The 21,947-nt window shown below is 44.3% G+C and overlaps 2 protein-coding genes across 2 annotated transcripts in view; one reads left to right on the top strand and one right to left on the bottom strand.

The window, feature by feature from the left end:
- HEPHL1 (hephaestin like 1) overlaps positions 1-5,401 on the bottom strand; it is a gene marked incomplete at its 5' end in the record, with an annotated part of 39,005 nt that extends 33,604 nt beyond the window's left edge. Inside the window, one exon of the mRNA XM_080375641.1 lies at positions 5,232-5,401. Coding sequence (XP_080231767.1) covers positions 5,232-5,401 — 170 coding nt within the window. The remainder of the gene's footprint in view (positions 1-5,231) is intronic.
- Positions 5,402-5,418: 17 nt separating this feature from the next.
- Positions 5,419-21,947, top strand: part of LOC308058973 (transmembrane 4 L6 family member 1-like) — a 34,651-nt gene continuing 18,122 nt past the window's right edge. Inside the window, exon 1 of the mRNA XM_080375640.1 lies at positions 5,419-20,752. The gene's annotated coding sequence lies outside the window, so the exon portion shown is untranslated. The remainder of the gene's footprint in view (positions 20,753-21,947) is intronic.

Raw genomic sequence — 21,947 nt, 5'->3', positions numbered from 1 at the left:
TGATGATCAGCCATTCCTACTTTCTTACAGGAAAGAATACTCCATCCTCTGGAGCTGCACCCATGCAAGCTTCCTAAATCCTCTCCTTCTGCTCCAGTCAGGACAGTCTTGAGGTCACATACAGAGCTAAGCAGGCTTGTGAACCAGGGCATAAGAAATCTTGTTCAGCCTAGGAAAACCATGCAAATCCTGCCTTTCTTTCTGTAACTGATTTCATTTTGCCAGTTGGGCACTCTTAGCAGTTCTTAAGCTCCAAGAAAAGCTGGCAATGCACATGAGTGGGACAGGGAGTTATTAATGGGAAGATAACTCTAATTCCTCAAAATAAGTACAGACATAAGTACAATTACAGACATCCATCTCTCCGCAATGACGAGCACTATGACTCTTCCAAATGAGAGCAAGAGTAGATTCTACTTCAAATCAAGACTAGACATGCAGATAGTCTGCCATCTCAGGATAGGACCACGAGTTAGGGTGGGACCATCAGTTAAGTGTAATTTCTACACCTTTTTCTTTTATCACACAGAATAAGTATTTTGCCAACATTTTTACCATGTTTATGTTACCTTTGATCTTAAGCAGCAGAGCTACAACCTAACAGAGGTTATTTTTTTCAAGAGATGCTTACATGAATACTATGTTACAGTGTGCAATAAGAAATGGAAAGAGCTACATGTTGTGCACGGCCAAACAGACAGCTCCTTGGTAGACTTGAACCAGATCCCCCGCTGATATAATTTCAAAGCTGGCTGAGTTGGTTTGCCACTGTAATCAACATTGAAAAATCAGCACTTTGAATAACTACCAGATGCGGAGACCAAAATTTTCTCCTGTGGTTAACTTGCCAAAGAGCCACTGTATGCTCCTGGGTGCAACTGTAGGCAAATACAAACTTTCCTTTATTACCATTGTTCCACTAAAGTCCCATCGACCTTACACTGGCAACCATTTAAACACCTGCCTTCATGGGTTTGTTCCCTACAATCTGTTGGTGGTGAAACCTTCCTTAACCTCTACCCTCTTCACATACTCTATGGCTGGTTTTATAACAATTTTGTTTTCCTCAGCTCCCCATTTTCCCTGTGGCTCAAGTAACCCAGGACAGTGCCCATGGCTCCAGGCTGCCCCCATCATTTTAACCCCTGGGTCATGCAGCCTGTTCAGGGTAAGCCTCTGCCAAACCACGGCTCCCCTGGTAAGGCTAACGCAACGTCTGTGCCAGAGGGATGGCCAGTGGAGGGGGAAGAGGAGTTCCAACTCACATTTGTAGATGGTGCCCTGGCCACAAAGCATCAAAACCCAAAAGTTGTGTGTCCTCAAAAAAGAAAGTCACAATGTCCTCAGAGGATGTTTTAGGCCTTTTCTGACCCACACGAGCCACAGAAGAGGTCAATCAAATCCATAAAATCTTAGATGAAGCTCTGAGGTGTCGCTGGTTAAGTGTGGCTATCATGGTTTTTCCCCTAGAATAAACTTCTGCTTCCCCTGAACTCAATAACAAAACTCCTCTTGGGCTTCATTAGAGCCAGGATTTCACCTTGAATGCCCTTTTGATGTTGACCCTTCCCACAATGATCATCTCCGCTGATGCAATTGGGTCATTTGGCCGCATGATGACTCAGCCATTAGTTTAGCATCTCTGACGACAGTTTCATTGTCATTTATCTGGGTGGGATCTCCTCATAGGCAAATTGCACAAACTGTGTTTGATGCTGTGGTAACAAAAAACACCCGTTAGTGTTGGTGGGTGCAAGACTTGGCCCAGATAAATGTAGGATTGATGGCCTAAAGAGAAGAGATGAGCTGTTACATCAGGCAAAACTTAATAACATCTACCACCAGCAGAGCAAGATTTAAGTGTTCATCTTATAAACTAGTACAAAATTAATTTAAAGGGATTATCAACCAAACTCTAATCCTGAGGGCTGAGCCACAATAGGAAGGAAAAGACTGATGTATGTCAAGCCACAACACCTAGGTGTATTTTTCTTTTGAAAGGCCATTGCCTACGTGACCACTAAAGGGAGAAGGCAATGTCTGAGCTTACCCTCCCACTGCAGCAATATTTATGCCCTAACCCACAAAATCTCACTGGGATCTGCAGCACGTCCAGCAGCACTGACAGCACCTTGCACGCTGTGTGTCCAGTCCACCATGGCTTAATGACGTCAATTCTTTCACCAGTTATATCAGGTAGGAGGGGATGTTGAACACCTTCCCAGCTCACCCCTACTCAATGGCCGTAATCTGGATCTGTGCTTTCCAAAGTCCTGTATGCTTCAGAAAATGACAGCTTAATTTTTGAAGGGAGAACCAAGAGTGAAATATCTTGGTTTCATTCATAACAGTCCAAATTAAGAGAATGAGCGGAACAGCTTGAGGCTCAAGTAGACAAGAAAAAATGGCAGAGGTGAACAGCCTCGTTACTCCCTTTACAAAAGAAGCACTGATGCACAGCAAGGTACTTGCTCTGTGCAAGCAGCAGGCTGGCCCTTGAGCGCTGCAGCAGCACAAGGCCCAATAAAAATTAGCATCCAAGCAGAATAGTTATGTTAACACAGGGCTGCGTTTGGGTTAATCAGCTCTGACGAGAGGCAGCCTTTTAGCTCACACCCAGGGAGGTGCTGATGCAGCTCTGTGGCTCCTGGCTCAGGAGGCAACTCACTCAAATGCCAGCACAGCGGGAGCTGAGCAGCGTGGCTGTGCCTGGTGCCAGAACCAGCTCACCTGATTTCTAGCCCCATGCCTCAGCTACTGAAGTCTCTTTTCTCCTCTTTACTGCTAAAAACTAAAGGCTGAGGAAGGTATTATTGGCTTTGGCACGACAGCATTGAAAATCATCTCTTAAATCTCACTATCTGATCCAGGTAACACAACACTTTCCATTACATGCTGGCTAATTCAGCATTTTTATTAAGTAGTGAAGAATAAGTGGTTTTGATTATATCTCTGTGGGTCAGCCTGAATCAAAGGGAGCGTTCCTTTATGTGTATGCACTGACTCTTTTCAAGATAATCAGTTTGTCTGCAGCTTCTTTATCTTTGCTTCCCTATCAATAAAACTGGGATAGTGCCCCATCAGATGGGTGCTGTGAGGATGCATCACAAGGTGAGAAGTGCTACGCTCAGCGAGCCTGTGCATTGCTGCTTGCAGAACACGGCTGGCTCAAAATGCATTCTTGTCTCTACCTAGGACCTGATCCTTAAACTTTGTTTATGAAACTATGTTTTTTATAATATTAATAAGAATCAATTAATTAGCTGGAAAGTAACCCATTAGTATACTGCTGTAAATTTACATTAGAGGTTATCCTACAGAGCTTAATAGTCAAAATAGCTATTACTGGTTCAGTATTTAGTCCACATGCTTATGCAGATGCACCATTATTCCCAAATACAGCACTTTATTCTGGCTAAACTCAACACAATTTGGAAATGGAGTAAACTGGTTAGAAGAATCACTCCATTATTCTGTACATAGGGAGTTCATCGCAAACAGATCCCCAGCTTTGAGTGTATAGTCTACCTTAAAATCCTCTGTGGGTAAACCCTTTGGAATTAATATTCTATAATTATTACATTACAACAATGACTGAAGACAGAAGCTATCTTCCCTCCCTGTTGTGCCATGTAAAAGGCATCACACTTATGTCACAGACTTTGAAGTAAATGCGCCACTTGATGTTCAGGGAGCACAAAGTGCAGCCAGCATTAAAAGTACAATTTACAGAACAGATTCCAGTATCTCTATGGCACTGAGGTGGATTTACAAGTAGCTGCCCTTCACTTAAAGCTGAAGTATTTTTAGTGAGGGGTCTTGCAGTTTAGGGAGTGGAGAAAGTTATCCTCTGCTCAAAAGGGTAGGGAAGTGAGAAATTCAAGTGTTTAACACAACTGAAGAATAACCTTTCCAGCAAAGCTTGTTTTCATGGGCTGGGGACAAAATATTACCCTGAATTCTATCTATAAAGGTAACACCTACTGACTTGGATGCTATCTGGGACCTCTAGCTGTTAAGAGCATAAGCAGAAATTTGTGTTGAAAAATTTCTTCGTCGAAAAATTGTGTTGAAAAAAGGCTCTTCCTTGCCTCCTGCTTGTAGCAAAATAATTTCCTTTATGAAATCCAGCTGAGAATAATTCTGAAATTACTGGCCACTAAACAAAATTCCAGCATTGCTTGGGATTTCCTGAAAAGTCAGAAAGGATATTTCCATTTCTAACTCCTGGGATACAGCACTCAGCTCCCAGTGTGCCTCCAGACCTGGTATGGACACCAGGACCTCCTCACTCACTCACGGCTCCCACCCCAACCCCAAGCCTAGACTCAGAGGAAGGACCCCCGAACTATTTCTAGGGTGTCAAACAAAATCAATGAAATCTTAAAAATACTGCCATACTTGTTTGAAGCCCACACTGTAGACAGGCAAGGGTCTGTGCCATCCCCATCCAATGTCCAGGCCAACTCTCCTGGCGTGGGAGGGACACACAGCCAACCCCAGCAATGCGAACACAAGAACAGATCCCTGTTTTCCACTGGCCAAGGCACATTTCATCACAGCGCTTACCTAAACACTCCAGTTTCAGCACAGGTGATGGCTGGGACTTCAGTGTGACCCTTCGCTGTTGTATATTTAAACACTTATCTACACAGATTTCCTAAATGGAGGTCTCCACAGCTGCATGCATAGGGGGGATATACGAACCATCTACTTGTTTCTCAGTTGTAGGTATTATACACATCTGAATTTTACAATGTCATACCAAGCCCCTCAACTTTTATTGTCTTGCAAGGAAAAAACATACATTCTTTTTCCAGCTAAACAGACTTTTGTCTTATGCAAAGAGCTGTGCTTGATTATGGCAAAGCTGAAATTTACCTTTGGAGAACCAGTCCCAGAAATACCTACATCTCCATGAAACACACACGGGAGGAGGGGGGTTGAGCCCACTACCTGACACTGTTTTGACAAATATCAGTTCCTGAAAGTCGCCTTCAGACACACACTATCATCTTGCTTAATCAGCCACGATGGAAGGGAAGTCAGCCAAAGTCTACTCTTGCCTTGAAGCTGAAACCCTGCCTATGACAACATCATCAGAAGAAAAACAAGGAAAAGGCCATCTCAAGACATTTACAGCAACATTAACCACACTAGTCTTTTTTTTTTTTTTTTTTTTTTGGAGCTGTCAACACATCTACGATTTATCAGAGCCCCCAGTAACTTACTTGTCCTCTAAGAGGTTTTGTCCTGTGATCAGATTTTTCCCAGACGGTGCATAGTCCCAGTTCTCTTCCACAATCCCAAGGTAATAGGTTCTGGTCTTTGCTTCCAGCACTGCAAACAGCCAGAGGAACCCCAGAGCACAGAGGCAGCCACCATGCCAGGCAGGAGGCATTTGTACTTGTGATTGTGAGGCTGGCAGCGGGCAGGCAGCAGCAGGATGCACCACAGGGAGCTCACCCCTCCCTCCCAGCTCTTGACAAGTTATAAATAAGGAATGGACAGAGCAAAGCTCCTCCTTTTCAGCAGGTTAGGACTGGGATAGGTAGAGAGCCCGGCTATGCAGAGCAGGGCTAGGGAGGAGGTTGCTGTCATGGCAGGACCTTTGCCAATCCTTTGGTGAATGCATAAATTGCTCACTTACCCAGCCAGACTAGAGCCAGCTGGTGTCTTTTTGGAAGCCTGGATGGTTTTTTGTCCTCCTTTTTTTCAGACTAGGTGGTGTAGCATACTGGGGCAAGGGTTGGTTTTTTGTGGTTTTGCATTTCATGTCAAAACTTCCTTTCTTTTTATTTTTTTATTTTATTTTAACTCCTTTATCATGTCTGTGATTTCTGAAGCTACTATCTTGCTGCCTTCATAGGGTTCCTTCAATGGCATAACACTAGGTTATAATCAAGCATTATCAGAGAGAGAAAGAATTTGCCAGTACCTCTGACCCATTCATTAAGGCTGCAAGTGATCTGAATATATTCAGTTTTAGAGTGCTGAAAATAAGGCCCTTTTTTACAAACATTTCTGGAAGTTAGCGCCTTTGTAAATTCTTTCCATTTGGACACTAAAAATTGAGGCACACAAAAATAGCCCTTTTATTAACCTTGGTAATTTACATGCCCATGTGGCTCTCTAGAAAAGCAGTCCCTCCCTTAATAGTTTAACTTCCTCTGAGAGGAAATCTCTATTACCATCCTGCCAAAGCCAAGTGTAAATCTATCAGAGTATGACTTGATAGGATATTCTAAGCCACTTAGGAAACATTCCCAAAAAAATCACTTAGGTGGCAAGAAACTTTGCAAAATCATATTGCTCTCTTACTAATTTTTAGCCAACTAAAGACATAAAAAATGGAATACAGCATCACTTTTGAGACTCATTGCAAGCTTTAACAGTTGCAAAATTCCCCTTTCAGCTCCAGACCATCTGACCTCTTCTCATTGAAGCTAATGGTTACTCATGTCTTAGGGTTGCAACAGGCTTTACAAACGAATTTGGTAGCTACAGGTTTAATGTTGTCAGTGTCCTGGTTTCAGCTGGGACAGAGTTAATTTTCTTCTTAGTAGCTGGTGCAGTGCTGTGTTTTGGATTTGGTGTGAGAGCAACGTTGATAGCAGAGTGATGGTTTTGGTTGTTGCTGGGTGATGTTTATACTAAGTCAAGGACTTTCCAGTTTCTTGGGCTCTGCCAGCGAGAGGGCTGGGGGGCACAAGAAACTGGGAGGGGGCACAGCTGGGACAGCTTACCCAAACTAGCCAAGGGGATATTCCATACCATAGAGTGTTGTGCTGAGTATATAAACTGGAGGGGGTTGGCTGATTGCTGCTTGGGGACTGGCTGGGCATGTCAGTGGGTGGTGAGCAATTGTATTGTGGATTGCTTGGGTGGGGTTTTTTTCCCTTCCCTTTGGACTTTATTCCTCTCCCCTTCATCCCCCCAAGGCACACAGACACACAGAGTATCTTACTAAAGAAGCTTTCAGTTTCTTTAGGCTATGCTTTGAAACTCCTCAGCTATGAGGACTGAAAGCCCACTATACATGGGTAAGGATACAGACAATCGCAAATGGTCAGCTTAATGTGGCTGTAAAAGTAAGAGTCCCTCAGCTGTAAGCTTCTCTCTGATACATGTTGTTGTTCATTATCTCAAGTCAGTTAATTGATGAACAATAAGGAGGAGAAGTGATAGGACAATGCGGATGTACAGAGATTGGGATCCTCAGAAGCAGCACCCACAGACTTCCTGATAACCTTGAAGATCTTGCTCATCTCTTCATTATTCTGCTGCCCAACCACTTTGCCTCTCATGTCAGCCTATATCCTCTCTTCCAAAGTACTGAGACTTAAAAATCATCTTCCTTTTCCACTGCTTTGTTGTGTCACTTAGTTACTCAAATGATGCAAACTAATAGTGCTGTTATTCTAAAAGGTGTAATTAGAAAGCAAAAGAAAAGGCAATGACTGCAGGACAGGCAGAGGCTTTGCCAGCCAGTGGCACAGTTGCCAAACATGTAACTGTGTGGTGGGGCTGATGGGCTAGTTGATGCGCTATGAAGCTGTGAAAAGGCTAAGGTGACACTTGGAGGTTAAGAGGATCCCACTGTGATCACTGCAGCGTCCTGCGGCGAACACTTCCATTGCCAGAGTAGCTGTTCTGAGCCCAAGCAAGTTACAAACTTCATCTTCCGTCACTCAAGCGCATGAGTTTACAGAACTAGGTGCCTGTTATGCAAATATTAATTGTCGTAAAGTAGTAAGGGGTTTGCATTTGAATAGGAAATACATTTATTTAGAGGGTAATGTGCACTTTGAATGAGATTGTGTAGAGTTCTATTGCTTGTATCAGCCACTCGCAAGGCATTAGAGATATTTAAAGGCCATGTACAGGGCCAATTTCATCCAGACAGTTTTGCTTTTTTGGAACGAAAGAATTCTGTTATAAGTTTAACATAAATCTATATGCATGTGGACTCATATAACTCAAGTGCATGAAGCTAACAGGGAATAGGAAGGGGGAGTGTCCAGTTCTGAGCTGGCATCTGAGTGCACTATAGTAATTTAAATAATAGTAGTGCTATGTCCTAGTTTTTCTATTGCTTCTCATGCACCCATGATTGGGTCCTGGTTGCTTTCTTGCTAGAACAACTATTCAAAATTCAAATACGAAGTTAATTTCTTTGTCTATTACTGTAAAAAATTATTTGTGTAACAGGAATAATGTGTGGGCATTAACACCCTATATCAGCAATGTGTTGTAAGTCTGGTAAACGCCTTAGCTTGGCTTCAGCATTTACTAGATCTGGCAACTTGTATACCCTTTTGCATCCACACATTAACACTTAATTACCTTGTCACATCATTAAACCCAGGCACATTTACATTCCGGAGAGGTGTTGTGGGCATGACTCAGAAAAAGATGAAAGAACAGCTGTTTTGCCCTTGCATCAGGAAAATTTCTGGGAAGCTCCCCTTCGGCACTGAAGTAATGGGATTATGTTTGTCGCTTTGTTCAGGATCCTTTCAGCAAAAGGATTGGATACTGGCTCCTCTGAGACTTTCTGTCCCTCTGAAGGCTAAAATTATTGCATGGCTGGGTTTTGAAGTTTCGTAATGAGGAGCAACGTCCTTAGGTCTGAAGAGCGAACATCTTGAGCACCAGGTTGTGAATGAGCCCTGAAATATCACAATGGAGCTTTCTTTTGAAGTACATCAGGAATGATTGCAACAATTAGCTTAAGTTAATCCACTAAAGCCCAGACTTGTGCCAACTCATGTTAACGAATTAACTAGAATACCCATGTTAACCTGGTGATGGCCATAAGGTCAATGAAGACAGATGTTGGATGTGCTGATCTTCTGCAGTTCCTTGAAATTAGGCGACATGAGTTCAGAAATGAGCACTTTATTCAGACTGCCTACTACTGAAAGGCAGCTTGCATTGAGCAGATGATGAGCTGATGCTCAGGCAGATTTGACTACCCTGATCCCTCTGCTTCTTCTGGATAGCAGTAGAGTTGCCATTCATAGACACACCTTCCTGGTCCCTCTGCTATGTTGGTTTGTGTCTGCATTGCAATCCAGGTTGGGGAATCAGTCTACTTGTTTCCAACATAAGATTACCCTCAGCTGGTATTGCCACCAGACCTGGAGCTGTGTCTTTAGTGACCATCCAAGGTGACAGACTGTCTGTGGTAAAGCTGGGAACTGAATTACACCCTCCCAAATTTCACACCACTCTTTTAACTAAGCCATCCTCCCCCTTCATCAATTTTCCCAAACTCTCCAGCCACGAACATGTATTAAATACAAAAGCCCCAAAGTACATCTGGGAAAAACAATTTCTATTGCACTTTCTAATAATTTTCTGAGTTGCAGCAGTAGTGAGCAGGAGGTAAACCTCATGTTATAGCCTTAGATACTCACGCAAGGTGTCTATGAAATACTTGAATCTTTTGAGTTCATAGCGGTACACTGGAAATCTCAAAAAACCACCTGCCCTCCAAGGCATTCACCACTTCTGTTTGCAGTTCTGGATGGGACTTTGGTGAGAAAGGTTTCCTTGCCATATACAGCACTTCCCAGGAGTACTCCAAGTTTGTGCACTGAAACAGTTAGAGGCAGAAAGACAAAAAAGCTGCTGAAACTACAAGAATAACAAGGATCAGTGATCAATGAGGATATTAGAAGAGCAGCTGTAACCCTATTGCAGGTGGGCCAATGTGGACCTGACTCCCATCTGCCCAGAAGTCTCTGTGGCAGGATGCAGACTGAACCCAGCCCTCCAGATTCCCACGTCAGAGCCTGCATGGCTCCCTGGCATTGCCCTCCAGCCATTTGGGCTCAGTCCATGCATCCAGCTGGGGTCACAATTGGACTTTTACCACAACAGTTGTCTGAAGATCATTAGGGCAGAATAATTTTCTCTGTATATCCCTGTGCAGGCGGTCTCCTTGCCGAACAGCTGCTTTGGTATATTACCTTTTGTGGAAAAATCTTGAGCCAAGGTGTGAAATGGAAGAGAGGGCTCCTGCTATGTCAGAACCAGCCCACAGATCCTTTCTTTTCCATCATGGGTCTGAGCCAAATCATTTATCTGCCACACTGGTGACAAAGGATGATACCATAGCTGAATTTAGACTCTGGAGAAACTAATTATACGTTGGAAAAAAAGTCACTTAAATTCAAAGATTGTAAAGGCGTTCAATGAGAAGCAAGGAATTTAACAGTGTACCAAAAGGACCTGCAAGTTTGAAGAGATTAAAATAAATTGCCAAATAGGCTGGGCAAGTGAAATGTGTTCAGCCTCAAAAGCCATTGAAGCAAAGCTAAAAAAAAGGAAGTTTTGATTCTAATTAAGAGAAGCTTCTTGCATGTGGTAACTCATGTAATATCTGCACTGTTAAAACAAGCTAATACCTCGACAGAACTTCAAGGTATATTATTTAAGGGTTACTATGGAGCTGCCCATTGCAGCACCTAACAAACATGAAAGAGCTTAACTTTACGTCATCACTGTGGGGCAGAGCATGTTTATTAACCCTATTATACAAATGAGGAAAGGGGAAGGCTGGGTAACTTCCAGGTGCTTGCGCAGGAAGGCAGCCTGGTCTCCTGGCTCCCCGTCCAGCACTGGAAGCAAGAACAGCCCTCCTGCCCCACCACCTTCCCTCTGAGCACGAGGGTGCTGGAGACCAGGGTCTCGTTGGACTTTCACTGTTTGTGGGAGCGATGCTGTGACCTGGTTGCATGGCAAAACCCTTTCACACCCACCTTTTCTGCCTGCCGGCAGGAGGGCCAGTGCCCAGGTCCACCTCAGCTCTCCCCTGAGCAGCTCGGCTGCTTGCCCAACCTCCTTCAGCCTCCCTGCGGGCATTATGGGATCCTCTTCCATCACGTCTCGCGGCACTGACCTACTTACTCTAGAGGAAATGTGGCCCTTTTGTTTTCTTCTTATGAGATCATTGCCCCATTTTCTCTCTGGGTAAATAGGGGAGTTGTGGTAAAAAAACCCAGCAGTGGAAAAGTAACTGGGACTATTTAAAGCAGGTAGCAGAAAGGAAGGTATCGAGCATTGTGGGAAGAAAAGAAAGAAGTGATGTGATTGCATCTGCACAAGTGGCTTTCAAACTGTTGCAACCTCACGTCTCCCAGGCAAGCCGTCTCCAAGAGGGTTATAAACCTGCAACTTCCCATCAGGCTGGTGACACTTTGCTTGGAGTCTGTTGATTGAACGTGAGGGTGTTGTGTGCTGTGGAGGAGCTAGCAAAGCTACCTGCTGTCCAGACAGCTTCTGTCCAGTTACTCTGCCTGAAAAGGAGAAAGTGGGGAAAATGTCATGACCTTGTGGAAGCCTGGATGATTGCCCACAGTGAAATGATGTCATTTATGGGATGTGCAGATGACTGCCAACACTTTTAGTGTCTTTCATCTGTGTCTACGAAGCTTTGCAATAAAAAGCAGCCCTACAGCTCTTCAGTGACTCTATTGCTTCCTATTTGAAGAAGTCTATGTTACAGCCAGAGTGCCATTCCTGGAATGGAAATCTTTCAGGTCTGGTATTAAAAGGGAAAATAATTTCTACAGAATTAGAAATTCCACAATCTACAGAAAGAAACCTCTCCCTTCCACCAACACAATTATCACCTTGCTGTGGTCTTTCAAAACATTATTAGCCTGTGTCCTATCATTTTGAGTTAGTACTGAACCTTACTGAGTTCCTACTGAGGGTTTTTATTCTCCACTGCCCACCTTTTGCCCAGTCTCTCCTTTCACCTGCTGGGTACAATCCTGTGAGGTGCAGCGCTCCATTGGTTTAACAGAGATGTGCAGCAGACAAGATAACTGTGGTTTAAGACCTCAGAGTTGGATCAGGGCCCTTGGCGTCTTTCTCTGCAAGTAAGGGCTTGTGAACACTGTGGCAGGGTTGCAGCATTGCAAGCCCACATTTTGCATACAAGACAGAGCAAATTTGCCAACTCAGGTGCAGATCCCTCTCCGAAAGGGTTACGAAGTGAAAGGCAGCATGATGCAAATGTGGCTGCACCACGCCTGGGTCTGAGCTGGAGCGTTTCTTCACCGGAGTCCACTTATGTATCTGAAATAAGGACCAACTCAGACAGAATCACTCTGGCTTTGCCTGCTCACAGTGATGCCGACATAGTGTCAGCAGAGCTTCCTCCTTTCCCAGGCCAGGTCAGCAGTCCGAACGGGAGACTTCTTGAATTACGGTGCCTGAAATGCGTCCTCCGGCTCCTACAGGGCTTGGGGCAGATCACATAGGTCCACAGTCTGTATGTTTTGGAAGTAAAAAGTGGACATCAAACCCCACCTTTGGGCACCTGAGAAAACTGCCTGACCCTCAGAAGTGCTGAGCAACCTCCCCTAATGGAGGAATCATGGTTTCAGCTGACTAACTGTAAGCACTCAGTTAGCCTTTGCTTCTCCTCATGTGTGCTCATCTGCAAAGTGGGGATCATTATATTTGACTCCATCTCCAGGTATTTGGAAGCCAATTTAGTTTATGCTTGTCAAGCATTTAAAGGTCTTCAGATGAAAGGAGCCGCAGATAGGCAAAGCATTGCTATTACTATTAATTATTTCTATTGTGCAAGTAGACACGAAAGCAGCAAGGGTGATGATTACTTGCTTCCTTTACAAGTGGCAAGACACAGTGCAAATACGCAGACAGGGACCCTCCCCGCCCTGCAGTACACATAATCTTACCAGCCAGATAAACCAGACAAAGAGTGAGGAAAGGAGCGCAAACCCAAAGAAGAGCAATGCATGTAGTGACTTACTGCACGCAGGGTTTTAGGTGTTAGTTTGTTTTGTGGTTTTGTTGGGGTTTTTTTGCAACAACTGCTTTTTAAAAGTGCTCTGTTAGCCAGAAAGAACAAGATCACTATTCTGTGGTATTTAAAAATTGCAAGCCAGGCTCTCAAAAAAGGAGTACAAAAGAGAGTAAATGCTAATTCTTCTTATTTGGCTGCTGACTTTTGAGCAGATCAAGCTTTGAACTTTTTCTTTGCAGCCACGAGGGCTGCAAATAGTTCCCTCATTAAAAAAAAAGTCCAAATTCTCAAAGAACAAGTTGAAGTATTTGGGTATGTAAAACAAATTCCTGATGGTAGCAGGTTGCTGTTGATCAGCTGCTCAGCAGGAAGGAGATGAGCATGGGCTTGGTGGCAGCTCATCCCCCTTCCCTCCCAGGCTCCCAGTGAACCTCACACAATTAGTTTCTATTCTCCCCAGGGTGCCAGGGGCTGGGTGCATACCACAGAGGAGTTTACATGCAGTGATGAGATGCTCCACAGTAATTTGTTCCTTTATCTAATGCCTGACTAGACAGGCAGATGGATAGAGGAGTAAAAAAGCCAAGTGGCTCCCAGCCAGATGCTGAAACCTCTCACACGTGGCTGTGAAAGGGCTGGCACTGGCTCAGCGGAAGGGGTGGGAAGCATGACCGAGGCCAGCAGTGTAGCGGGACTGGGATGCTCTGGGGTGAGATACGCTAATCTGAGCCATTCCACGTTTCCTTCAGAGTGTGAAGGGTCTCAGAGGCAGATCCTGGGCCAGGGAGTACCAGGCTAGCTCAGCAGTTGAACATCTGCATCCCTCAACCCCTTCAAGGACAGTTTCAGCCCATCAGTGGAAAGAGGTTGTAGCTGGATCTGCAACATCCTGGGTGAATCCAGCAACCTCTGAACCTTCTTGTTACTACTGTCTAAATCCAAATGGTTTTCTTGTTTGCTTTTTCCCAAGTAAAAACACCCAGTTCATTTAATATTAGCTGGGGAACAGGCTTGGGACATCAGCTGCATTTTTTTGGTGAGTTTGAATGTCATGGGATGAGGACGCCTGCTGCAAGCTACCACCAGACATGCACTATTATAAAACCATTAAACTACTCTTAAAAGAATCCCAGCCTCTTTCAAAAAGCAATTCCTGCACAAGGAAAAGGCAGCAATGTTTCTGGCAGGGCACAGGGAAGTGCATCCTTGTCACATAACAGCCGTACACAACAATACAAGCACCTTAAGGATATCAAAAGTAGATTTAAAACGCTGAACCAGCTTTCCTCCATGCACTGCTTCAGCTTTCCAGGTCTGCATTCCATGCTTGGGCTCTCACCAAGCTCCCTCTAATTGGGTTTCTTTGCCTCCCTGTGGGCAAGACGCAGGCTGGAAGCCCCAGCGCTGTACAGGGTGGGATGTGCCTAACAGAGGACACCCTCCAGATTTTTATTCCTTTAATGTGTTTGGGTTCATCTCTCACCTAGCTCTTTTGTGAGCCTGTCTCCACCAACTATCTTCCCTTTTAACACCTCCCTTGCTTCTTGCCTTTCTCCCCAGCCTCCAGAGACCTGCGGGCATCGCAGAGTTAATGCATGTCCTGCCCTTAGCTCAATTTAGGCCCACACCCTAATATAAAGAATGGATTACACCACCAAGGAATGACAGAAGCATATACTGGACGGTTTGTTCATCTTTTTAAGTCAGCTTTTTCATGCTTTCCTCATGCCAGCTGTGGAGGAGCTGCAGGCTCCAGCCGGCTCTGCTACAGGGAGCAAACCCCATGGCAGCACAGTGCTACCACTGCCAGCGTGCCCATGGTGCTCGGTACAAAGGGCAGTGCAGCTGCCCTGAGCCATACCAGCACCGTGCTGCTAGTCCTCTCTGACACATCATTGCCCTTCACAGAGCCACACAATCGTGGAGTGTCTGAGGTTGGCAGTGACCTCCAGAGGTCATCTGGTCCAACCCCCCTGCTCAAGCAAGCCCACCTGGAGAAGGCTGCCCAGGACTATGCCCGGATGGCTTTTGGATATTTCCAAGGATGGAGATGCTACATCTCCAAAGATGGAGAAAGACAGTTCACACCTGTTCAGAAAGGGCCTTTAATTATGTCTCCTTTTGGTACCTAATTTTAGACAACAACCTGCAGCCCACCTTCCTCAACATTCCCTCACCTTCAAAAAAGCCTTGAAACTGCCTTCCAGAGGACATAGGAGCAGAAAATATAAAGAGTTCAAAGATGGAGATTGCTCCATTTCTGGGAAAATTTTGTGACGTAGTTGCCTGTGCAAGCAGAGAACCCCTTTCAGAAACTCAGGCAGTGCTAAGAAATGTCCAAAGGCACTTCCCACTTTGGGAAATATTGCCGTTATTGCCTTGGGCCCTTGTGCTACGTAAAATATGTGGAGATTTCAAATACTATTCTGTGCCACAGTGGGCCCAAACTAACAACTCCAGGGTCAGCAGGGGGATGGATTGTCCTTTCTTCAACCAGGCAGCACCAGCAACAAACACACAACAAACAAATCTCAGGATCTGAAGACCAGCTGTACTTCCAAAGGCTTACTCAATTTTTCCACATACAACGGTTTCTCTGGTACAAGCAAAGTAAGTAGTAAGTACTTCTACTACAAGCAGTAATTCTGACTACAAACCCAGCCTCATGTACATGTTTGAAACATCACAGCTACGCACACACCACTAGTATTGATTTTCCTTTTATTTTGCTTTTGGCACAAGACCAGATAGGGATGGTTAACGAGAGGACAGTCCCCCTTGCATTAACAAAACACTTAACGATCACTTCTAACCTCTCGGCTGTTGCCCTCCTCTTTCATTCTGGGGGGAGTTGCTGCTCCAGGTGCCTCAGCCTCGCACAGGAGTTTTTAATCTCTCACAGGTTACCCGACCAAGCCATGTGTCTCTTAGTCTGTCCAAAACCACCACCCTGGACTACAGAAACCTTCCCTCCTGACAATGTCGAACAGCTTTAAGAAACGCAACGCGCATTTTTTGACAAAGAAACGTGTTTCTTCAGTATGTTCCCAATATTTATTCTTCATTACTGAAGGCTTCCTGAGACACCCAGGGCAGTTCAGAGCAAGTTAGGAAGGGAGGAGAAGTAGTAACCAGAAGAAGTAACATTTCTCCTATTTGGTCAGGTAAATAGGGGGCACATTTTCCAGTGGGTACTGCTTTTAGCTCCTAACTCACCTGCACCCTGAGCACTTACTTGGACAAACCCCAGTGACAAAACACAGGGATGAGAAATGCTTTTCAGCCAAAACCAGAAAGAAGTGTTGCATGAAACCAGCGAAATGAAAGCACAAACCTCTAATTATTTTAATATTGGATAGTGACAGTGTTGTTCTGTGTTAAGAGCACAAACAACCCTTGGCCACAGGTCATGGTTCATTGCCATTTTAGAAAACAGTGGGACTGGCACAGTGCTGTGCTGGGAAAAAAACGCTCAGGTAATTAAATAAAGCTTTGTGATAAATCAGATGAACATACATACACACTAGCAAGCAGTGGGTAATACTTCGCTGGATGGGCAGAGCTTGCCGGGTGTTGTTTCAGGGTCATTCGCCCTCCTCCCAGAAGGTGCTTCTGCAGGGCATTGGTGGTGCAGCCCTGGGGTGCCCTGGGCTCACAAAGTCACTGATAACCACGGGATTTATTCCCAAAGGGCTGTTGTCTTGGTCGTGGCACTAGTGTCCCCAGAGGCAATGCTCTGTGTGTTGTCATCAGAGGGGGAACCTTATGCTCAGCACAATGTCATGTCAGGGAGGAGAGAATCTAAGTATGTAGGAAAGGGGGCTATGCATAAAAAGGAGAGATAAGGGAGAAGGAAGGTGGGGAAAAAATTGAAAAATAGGTAAAATGGAAGAGGAGAGATCTACTCATGTGACATTTAAGCTGTTGTCGCTGTGAAGTGCACGTCCACGCTGTGAAGTGTGTGTTAGGACAGCCTGTGTGTGACAGCTCCATGCAGTCAATACACTCCCAAAAAGTGTGGAGAACCTATTTCAAACTTGGTGCAGAACAACTTCCACTCCATCTCTTCAGACTCATTTATATTCTTAATATAAGCACCATAACCTGCACCACTTAATTATACCATGTGATTTTTTTTATGGCTTTCTCTGATCTGATTCAAGACTTGAGTCTTTCTGCACTGAGTTGCTCCTCATCTTCCTCTGTGCTCTTGCTGTGCCATCGGCTCTTTGTTGGCTGGGGTTACGTGGGTCTGGGATGCTCTGGGCAAAGGAAAACCTGAATAATGCTGGTACTGCCATTTCCACTGTGCTGTTTCTACCTTAACAGTGCATCTGCACACTCTTGGATACAGGCAGGCATGTTAGCCTGGGTACCTGCTGCCAGAGCAGGGAGAGCTAGCTGGGGCTCCAGGGCAGGTTACCTGCAACGCCCAAGCCCATGAACCTTCTCACAGCCCGCCCATCTCAGGAAAAGCCTCTTAACAGCAGTTTGCTTCCTGATTCTTCCTCAGGAAAATCAGTCTTCCTTTCCCTCAGTTCAAGAAAACATTAAGACCAAAGTGTCACAGGAAACAGCAGCAAGAGGTAATTTGTGTCATGGTGCCAAAGTGGAATAAATTGAATTGAGTGGAATGTCACTGTGTACTTGGAATAATGCTTTGTCTTCAGAGGAACCACTTAAGGTGCATAAATGAGAGCAGCTGCCTGGCTCCTTTTTACACAGTGTATCAACAGCAAAAAGGGCATTTTCTTGTTAGCACGCTGCAGCTGCACTCCAAATGGGGCAGGGCTATTAATAGAGTAAGTGGGCAGTCAGATATGCCCTTCAAAATCCTGTATGGGGCTGTAATTCTTCAGTTTCTAACACACATTACACCACTTGAGGCTGAAATGGTTTTCATTTGCAGAGTGTTGAACAGGATTTTTCACATATTTACATTTCCTCTCTCAGTACCCATGCTACTACGTGTAACTGTAACTGCAGAACTAATAAAGAGATTATGGCTAAAAGGATAGAAATAAAAGGAGGACCAGAGCTGATGTACAGTAAGTCAATATAATCAGGAGGCATCGATCAGTGGAACACAAAATGCTTTCATTGCCTTCAAAGTCAATATTGCAGGGGGAAAAACAGATGTACACAACCATATACACTCAGCTTGGTCACTAAACTTCACAGACAAAACTAATTTTTTCTAAGTGTTTTAGAGCTTGTTTTTTTAATTTCTTTAGGATGACTCTATCATTTCAGAAAAATAGGTAGGAATCAGGCTCTCTGGTGTTAATACAGACTTTTATTGTGCTCTTCCTGGTACTCCTTCTGTACCTCATAATGAGCAGTATTTAGTTCAGACCTTATCAAAGACTGAATATAGATCTTACTCAGTAATGAGCAAATCTAAAGATATTCTTGAAGCAGTAAGAGAATTGTGTTTAATACAGCTTACCAGTATTTTATGAGAGACAAAGTGCTTGTCTTTGGCTGAGCCCCTGAGCGCAAAGTGTTGTACAAACATAGATGAAAACACTGAACTAGTCCCAAACAATTTTAAATCTATGTAGTTGAACAAAAGACGACAATTTACTGTAGGTAAATGGAAAAGCACAAAACTAATATAATATCGGTTCTGCTCATGATGCACTTGCTTGAAAAACTATTAAGCACCCAGTGGAGAATGGCACTGACAGGTGTTTGAAATTAAGAGACACAATCAAGTCTAGGTATCAAGTCTAGACACTAAATTATAAGTGATAGATGAAGTATGGTAGGCTTTGGAAGTTGAAGAGAAAAAACTTTAAAAGGTCATTAAAACAGCGTATAGTTCTGGGGACACGATACAGATGAGAAACTACAGAGGTGAGCCTTGCACATCACCCTGGAGAGCTATGAGTAGAATCATAATCAAGGATGCTGAGCCCAAATGAGAGTGTTAGTTATGTGAGGATAGGAAAGGTACCTTAGAGATATTATAGAGTATGAGTCTACAAAAACTCCAAGCAACCAGGATACAAGATTTAGGCAGAGGGTTCACCTTATGTATCACTATGAAGTTTCCTTATTTGCTTCTTAACTCTCTGTATAAGCTGGCAGATCCCCACAGCCCCCAGATGCCTCAGCTGTCAGTGCAAGTTGCTGATGGTTTTCAGTCATTCTAAATTAAATTATTTAAATGCTTTAGATGTCATTAGGTCTAGTGCCTTGATGCTGTCTGATGACTGTCTGAGACTTATTTTGTTCCTTTGGCTTAGGATTGAAGCACCACCACAAAAAACCATGGTGAAATGCTGTTGCCACTGATGTCAGTTGAAGGTTGGGGTGCTGGGTTCAGAGGGTTCAGCTCAGCTTCCCTGCTTTTTGCCATCTGTATGACAAAGGTTCTTAGCCTGAGATCACTCTATGGGCTTTTTAAAGATTTTCTCTGGCTGTGCATCACTGACGGAGACAACCTTCCCTGCATCCTTGGATGCTAGTGGTGTAAAATATGCAACCTGGGGACTGAGCTCCCAGGCTTTGCCCCTGTGCTTTTGCATCCATCCTGCTATGCTGGTAGTCCTCTATGGATGCAATCCATCTGACTGCAGATGCGAATGTCTAGATCTGAACAAGTGTTGAGATTCTTTCACCATTAATGATTTACTGTAACCCCACAGTAATTCCTAAAACAGATCTTGTGATTTTTCTGCTTAAAAGTGTCTCTTTCTCTCAGTAGGAATAAATGCAGTCTAAGGTGGCATCTACCTCATGGACACCCAATGTGACATGAATTCCACCCTACACAGCCAATCTTTTGTAGTGAGATCAAGGAATGAAGATGAGAGATGGCAGGGCAGATAGTGGAGTATTTTGCATCTTTGCTTTCACTTACGTGCCCTTTTCATTAATGTTTTTGTGATCAAGTCATTCTTCCATCTGGATGTTGAGAAAAAGGCAACAGAGGTGCCTGCCAGAGGGGAGATGTTTTAGGTTGAAGAGAGGGATCTGAGCATATCCCCAGCACGACTGGGGCCAAATCTAACCTACCAAGTAATGTATATTTTTATACACTTTAGTGTTTGGACATATATTAACATTTATTACTAACATATTTTCTACCAAAAAAAGTCCCTTATTGGTCAGTATGAGACTTCTCCTGGTTTATTTTTCATGTTCCTTCACACGCTTCATTGTGGTTTTCATTTCTTGGCCCATCTCCAGTGTCCCTTCTACCTTTCTCTTCTCCTCTGCCAAAGCAAATCTTCAGTTCCCCTTCCATATTCCCACTCTTTCCTCCTTGGAATTGTGTTTTCCTTTCCTTGCTTTCTCCCTTGGTCATACCTCTCCCTCCTCTCCAGCCTTTCTGCCCTTCTCCCTGTCTTTTCCCCTGTCTCACTGAGAATTTTCTTTTCTTTCCTTCCCTTCCCATTCCCATTCTCCTCACCCAGCTCTTCCAGCATCCCACTTTGGAGCAAAGTCAGTGCCAGATTTTAACAGCGGCATCCCACTATGCAGAAGGCAAGGCCACACCAATGGCCAGATTTTGCTGTGCCACCACCTCATGCTTCAGCCACATTTTCTGCCACACACCTGTTGCTCCTCTTTGTGGCCTTGCACCCCTGCCATCTCCTGCCTTTCCTCTTCTGCCAAACTGTGCACGGCTGAAATGGTTCCAGCAGTAAAAAGGTCTCCACTGCTCCGATCTGCGTGTCCCGGGGGGGCGAGGCATTGACCACTGGAATACTGCCTTAAAGTAATCAATAACACTGGGTGACACGCCAACCTCATGCTGGCCAACCAGGGATAACTTGGGGTATTTCCTCATTCTCCAGAGAGAAACAGCTATTTGTTTAAGAAAGGCTGTCACCCAAAAACATCCCTGTGCCTCCCTCAGACCGCCACACTCCAGGAGACAGGAGCTGGAAAGCCTGAAGCCGGCTGCGGGGAACTCTGGAGCCTGGAGGCCATCTTAGCCCCGTGCAGAAGGTAAGCAAAGGTATTTCCACGCTTCCCTCAGCGTTAAAAAGCAAAACTTTCTAAAACCCTTGTTAAAAATTAGAAGCTTGCTCTAGCTGCCCTGCTTAACAAAGCTGTAGAAAGTGCTTTTGTTTGCTGAATTAATAAAGTGTCTTAAGTGCTTCTGGCAATGCAGTGTTTTTTTAAGCAGTAATAACATGGTCAGATCCTCTGATGTACACAGGAGCAAAGCGGCATTGATTTTGGTGGTAGAGGCTCTCTCTGGGTTTGGTGATTGAAGTTTAGGGAAGCTCTCCTTGCAGTTTGAAGTGGTATTGAGATAGGTCAGAGAGAATGGGCTGTAAACCCCTGTTCTTCCAACCAAAGCTGCGTCGTGTTGCTCCGCACTGGGTGAGAACTGGGCCCTCTGGCTATGTACGAAAGATGCAGAAGAGAATTTATAACTTGCCTATAAGACTTAGCTTTTATAGAAGGAGGCCAGGATGTGCCTGTGCTTGCTTGCTTCTCTCTGGGGAAGGGAAGTAGGGGAGGCTGGGCAAACACATGGAAAAACAAAAGCTGGAATGAGATGGGGAAGGAGACAGGCAAAAATCAGTATAAAAAAATAACAAATGCTTTGGGTATATGAGAGAAAGACGGGTAAAATATCCAATATTCTTTCAATTTCCCTTCAATCCCTACCTGCTTCATCTTTCATTTACATTGTCAGTCTGCTTAGATTTTTATCTCTTTGAGCTGGGGCTTTTTCCAGAGGCTTGCAAAATGCTCTGCCCAATTTTGAGCACTATATAAAAACCAGTTAATGACTGTAAACCAAGAAGCATCTCTGTTAAAAATGTTTCCTTCTGGAATAGTTAAATGCCAGTTAACTTGTTTTAAAGCTGGGTTAAAAAGCGTAACGTGGTCATAAAGTGCTCAGAAGAAAAAGTGTATAAGCACAGTGCTCTTACTAAACTTGTAGCAGCAAAGAACAATGCAAATTTTTTGCTATAGAAATGCAAAGTCAGAAGAAGTCTCTGGCAGTCTCAGCTACCTCACAGCAACGTACAGCATCCCATAAAGTCTTTCTGTTTTCCCTCTCAGCTACAGAGGTCTTAGGACAATGGTCTGTCTTCATGCCTTACCTCACCTCTCCACTGTCTTCATTCTGTCAATGAAATCAGTTTCAGCCTGGCCCTGGCTTTCTCAGATATCTTCATGCTGT

The sequence above is a fragment of the Falco punctatus genome (assembly GCF_963210335.1).
Source record: "Falco punctatus genome assembly, chromosome: 2".
Classification (NCBI taxonomy): domain Eukaryota; kingdom Metazoa; phylum Chordata; class Aves; order Falconiformes; family Falconidae; genus Falco; species Falco punctatus.
Note: the sequence above shows the minus strand (reverse complement) of the source record. Positions and strands in the feature narration are given on the sequence as shown.